Source organism: Sander vitreus, chromosome 10 (genome assembly GCF_031162955.1).
Source record: "Sander vitreus isolate 19-12246 chromosome 10, sanVit1, whole genome shotgun sequence".
Classification (NCBI taxonomy): Eukaryota; Metazoa; Chordata; class Actinopteri; order Perciformes; family Percidae; genus Sander; species Sander vitreus.
In genome coordinates this window covers 362,616-367,615 of record NC_135864.1, presented here as the reverse complement: position 1 = coordinate 367,615, position 5,000 = coordinate 362,616, and the positions used below count along the sequence as shown (strand labels likewise).

General features: G+C 45.4%; 1 protein-coding gene across 1 annotated transcript in view; it reads right to left on the bottom strand.

Annotated features, from left to right (window-relative positions):
* The window catches only part of rest (RE1-silencing transcription factor), a 15,336-nt gene that overhangs the window by 3,053 nt on the left and 7,283 nt on the right, over positions 1-5,000 (bottom strand). Inside the window, exons 7-9 of the mRNA XM_078259973.1 lie at positions 3,754-4,056; positions 436-2,059; positions 1-57 (exon numbers count right to left, since the gene is read on the bottom strand). The exon at positions 1-57 is cut by the window's left edge and continues 114 nt beyond it. Coding sequence (XP_078116099.1) covers positions 1-57; positions 436-2,059; positions 3,754-4,056 — 1,984 coding nt within the window. The remainder of the gene's footprint in view (positions 58-435; positions 2,060-3,753; positions 4,057-5,000) is intronic.

Genomic DNA, 5,000 nt, shown 5'->3' with positions numbered 1-5,000 from the left:
TCGTGGTTAGCGTCCGTTTGTCTGGTGGAGCGTCTCTGTCGCCCAACGTCTTCTCGTCTGTAACAGAGGCACAAAAATGTCAATCCTATGACTTATGTCAAACCTAGTCTAGAAATCTAGACCCCCCTAGCAGCAGAGGTGTGATCTGCAGCTGGGGCGTCTAGCAACTCTCCGTTGGCTTGCGAGCTGGAAATATAGATTACACTCAAAATATTGAGTGTAATCTATCAGCTAGCGCTGCTCTGATTGGTTGGAGAGCTGTCCTATTGCGTGCAGAGGGAATTTGAAAGAGCACCGTTTGTCCCGCCCCTCAGATTGAGCCCAGCCAATGGGGAGTTCCCAGACCCAACATCTGGATGTGGGGCTGGCTGGTCAGACTACCAAATACCCACAAACATAACAGAAAAGAGCATCTGGAGACAGGTGTGGACTCACCTGAGCTGCAGGCAGAGGGAACTTCCATCTTCTCTGAGACTTTGTGCTCCATCTTCACCGAGGGTTTGTTTGTTGGCGTTTTGTTGCCTGGCGTAGCGTCCTTCTCGTCTGTAACTGGAGCCACAGTTTGTTTTAGAGGCTCCGTAGCTTTCTTTCCGGCGCTCCGGGTTTTCTTTGGCTTTGCCGGGCTCGGAGAAGAAGGAGAATCCTGAATCTTCTTTGTGTCTTTCTCAGCGGCGGCAGGAACTTTCAGCCGTCTGACCTTTGCCGGAGTCTCGGTCGAGGACTTTTGAGAAAGATCGAGAGCCTCCGTTGCTTTTCGCTTCGCAGCTTTTTCCTTTGGGCGTTTCTGGAGACAGTCAGGTTTCTGCAGAGGGTTAGGTTTCTGCTGTGCATCGGGTTTCTGCTGTGCATCATGTTTCTGCTGTGCATCGGGTTTCTGCAGAGGGTCAGGTTTCTGCTGTGCATCATGTTTCTGCTGTGCGTCATGTTTCTGCTGTGCATCATGTTTCTGCAGAGGGTCAGGTTTCTGCTGTGCGTCATGTTTCTGCTGTGCGTCATGTTTCTGCTGTGCATCATGTTTCTGCAGAGGGTTAGGTTTCTGCTGTGCATCGGGTTTCTGCTGTGCGTCGGGTTTCTGCTGTGCATCATGTTTCTGCTGTGCGTCATGTTTCTGCTGTGCGTCATGTTTCTGCTGTGCGTCGGGTTTCTGCTGTGCATCATGTTTCTGCTGTGCATCATGTTTCTGCTGTGCATCATGTTTCTGCAGAGGGTTAGGTTTCTGCTGCTGTGCGTCGGGTTTCTGCTGTGCGTCATGTTTCTGCTGTGCGTCATGTTTCTGCTGTGCGTCATGTTTCTGCTGTGCGTCATGTTTCTGCTGTGCGTCATGTTTCTGCTGTGCGTCATGTTTCTGCTGTGCGTCGGGTTTCTGCTGTGCGTCATGTTTCTGCTGTGCGTCATGTTTCTGCTGTGCGTCATGTTTCTGCTGTGCGTCATGTTTCTGCTGTGCGTCGGGTTTCTGCTGTGTGTCGGGTTTCTGCTGTGCGTCGGGTTTCTGCTGTGCGTCATGTTTCTGCGGAGCTTCTTCAATACGTTCTGCCGTTTTCTCCGCCTTCTTTTCTCCGGACTTCCTCTGCTTGTTGAGGCTTTTGTTTTCCTTTCCGCTGCTTTCGGTCTTCTTCAGTTCTTTCTCGGGCTTTGACTTTTTGTCTTCTTTCTGACTCGCGTTTCTTTGCTCCTCTGATCTTTTCCGCTGGGTTTTCTCCATCTCCATTCGGTCCTTTTCTGATTCTTCCGTTACGGTTTCGGTTGTTTTCTTGACTCGTCTCTTTCCCTTCTCTGTGGTCACGTTCCCCGTCTCCGTCTCTGGAAGATTCCCGTACATCTTCTCCGTCTTCTTCTGCCTCGTTGTGACTTTTTTCTCCGGTTCCACTTTAACTTTCTGAAGCGTCTCTCTCTCGGCAGCAGTGCTGGATTTCCTCAGAGCTTTGTCCGGCGCTTCGCTCTGCGTCTCTGTTTCGGCGCCGCTCAGCCGGCCGCTCTTTCTGATCGACAGATTGATCGGACTCGAGTCCAAACTGTTGCCATCGTCCACGTCGTCCATGTCAGAGTCCTCCGCGTAGCGCTGCGAGATTAGGGACAAAAACATCAGGATTATTTAACACCATTACTCTCTGTGTTTAGGAAAGATGCTGCAATTACTGAACTCAAAGAAAGCAACAAAACACGACAAAAACGCCAGAAGAAATATCAGTTTTCTCAGTTAACTAATATCACGTTAACGTACCTCTTACCTACATAACATAAACTAAAGCATAGTTCACTCTGTCTACTTCCCCTAACGTCTCGGTAATGTCCCAGTAATATGTCCCAGTAACATGTCCCAGTAATGTATCTAGTAATATGTCCCAGTAATGTATCTAGTAATATGTCCCAGTAATATGTCCCAGTAATGTATCTAGTAATATGTCCCAGTAATGTATCTAGTAATATGTCCCAGTAATATGTCCCAGTAATGTATCCAGTAATATGTCCCAGTAATGTATCTAGTAATATGTCCCAGTAATGTATCTAGTAATATGTCCCAGTAATATGTCCCAGTAATGTATCTAGTAGTATGTCCCAGTAACATCAGAAATTTGGGTTTCTTTCAGCCAAAAATGAACATGGATGGTTCCATTTATTCTTCTCAAGTAAAAATGAAGGATCAGTTCACTACTTTCATTACATTTTGGGTGTTTTTATTCAATTTTATAGCATAATTCTGCTTTTTTAAACTCAAAAATTAGGTTTAGTGTCTAATAAGTGTAAAACTCGTATGAGTTGGTAGTGGTGAGAAAAAAGTGTCAAACGTAAAAGTGACAAAAATGTCAAAAAATTAGAAAAAAAACATTGAAAAAAAGCAACACAATGTCAAAAAAGAAATGAAAACATTAAAACAACAAGTTAAAGAGCCCATATTATGATAAAAATCTCTTTTTCTGGGATTTGGGAGTTATTTTGTGTCTCTGGTGCGTTGATAACCCTCCATGCTGTTCTGAGTGAGATACGGTTTCTGAATGTGTCCTGTCTTCAGTCTCCGGGTCAGCTGGTCAACATCTGCACGGCTTTCTACGTCACTAGCCGAGACGAGGGGCCTAGGGGGATAACCGTTAGCATGCTAGCTCGTTCTCAATGGCAAAATACTGCTACAACACACACTAGTTCACCATAATCTCCAAAAGAACTACTTCCATGTCCCTGTTCTGCAGGTATTCACACAAAGGTGGAAGTGGGCCCTCGTTTAGAAGAAGTCTCCCAGCTAATCCTGCCTTGTTCTACTGAAGTTGGAGAAACAGCTAGCTAGCTCATGTAGTCCTTACCTAGCTACTGAGCATGTAGTTCTTACCTAGCTACTGAGCATGTAGTCCTTACCTAGCTACTGAGCGTGTAGTCCTTACCTAGCTACTGAGCGTGTAGTCCTTACACTCTGTCTACTTCCCCTAACGTCTCGGTAATGTCCCAGTAATATGTCCCAGTAATATGTCCCAGTAATGTATCTAGTAATATGTCCCAGTAACGTGTCCCAGTGATATGTCCCAGTAATGTATCTAGTAATATGTCCCAGTAATATGTCCCAGTAATGTATCCAGTAATATGTCCCAGTAATATGTCCAGTAATATGTCCCAGTAATGTGTCCCAGTAATATGTCCCAGTAATATGTCCCAGTAATATGTCCAGTAATATGTCCCAGTAATATGTCCAGTAATATGTCCCAGTAATATGTCCCAGTAACGTGTCCCAGTAATATGTCCCAGTAATATGTCCCAGTAACTTACCTCTCCACCAGAGGAATCGCTGGCCTTGCTCTCTCCGAAGGCTTCCTGGGCACCGTCGGAGCTTTCTGGTTTCTTGACCCTGAGTCTGACCTTGGAGATGTCGACGGCCGCCACGCTGACGCCTGCGTGCCGAGACTTGATGTGGTACTGCAGGTTGCACTTCTTGGAGGCCGCGTACTTGCAGAGCGGACACAGGAACTGGCGAGGGTTCAGGTGCAGCTCCACGTGCTTCTTGAAGTTACTGCGGTCGGCCGTCTTGTACTCGCAGTACGGACACGAGAGGGGTTTGGGCCCGTTGTGCACCTGTTGGGGGGGGGGGGTCACAGGTTTCATCACCTACGATATTACAGTTTCTGCAGGTTTCACCAAGTCAAATGTAAGACTGTTTAACCCTCCTGTTGACAGCCTGTTGCTGTCATTTTCAAAAAATGTCTACATCAGAAATTTGGGTTTCTTTCAGCCAAAAATGAACATGGATGGTTCCATTTATTCTTCTCAAGTAAAAATGAAGGATCAGTTCACTACTTTCATTACATTTTGGGTGTTTTTATTCAATTTTATAGCATAATTCTGCTTTTTAAACTCAAAAATTAGGTTTAGTGTCTAATAAGTGTAAAACTCGTATGAGTTGGTAGTGGTGAGAAAAAAGTGTCAAACGTAAAAGTGACAAAAATGTCAAAAAATTAGAAAAAAAACATTGAAAAAAAGCAACACAATGTCAAAAAAGAAATGAAAACATTAAAACAACAAGTTAAAGAGCCCATATTATGATAAAAATCTCTTTTTCTGGGATTTGGGAGTTATTTTGTGTCTCTGGTGCTTCATACAGACGTTGATAACCCTCCATGCTGTTCTGAGTGAGATACAGTTTCTGAATGTGTCCTGTCTTCAGTCTCCGGGTCAGCTGGTCAACATCTGCACGGCTTTCTACGTCACTAGCTGAGACGAGGGGGCTAGGGGGCTAACCGTTAGCATGCTAGCTCGTTCTCAATGGCAAAAACTGCTACAACACACACTAGTTCACCATAATCTCCAAAAGAACTACTTCCATGTCCCTGTTCTGCAGGTATTCACACAAAGGTGGAAGTGTTCCCTCGTTTAGAAGAAGTCTCCCAGCTAATCCTGCCTTGTTCTACTGAAGCTGGAGAAACAGCTAGCTAGCTCATGTAGTCCTTACCTAGCTACTGAGCGTGTAGTCCTTACCTAGCTACTGAGCGTGTAGTCCTTACCTAGCTACTGAGCGTGTA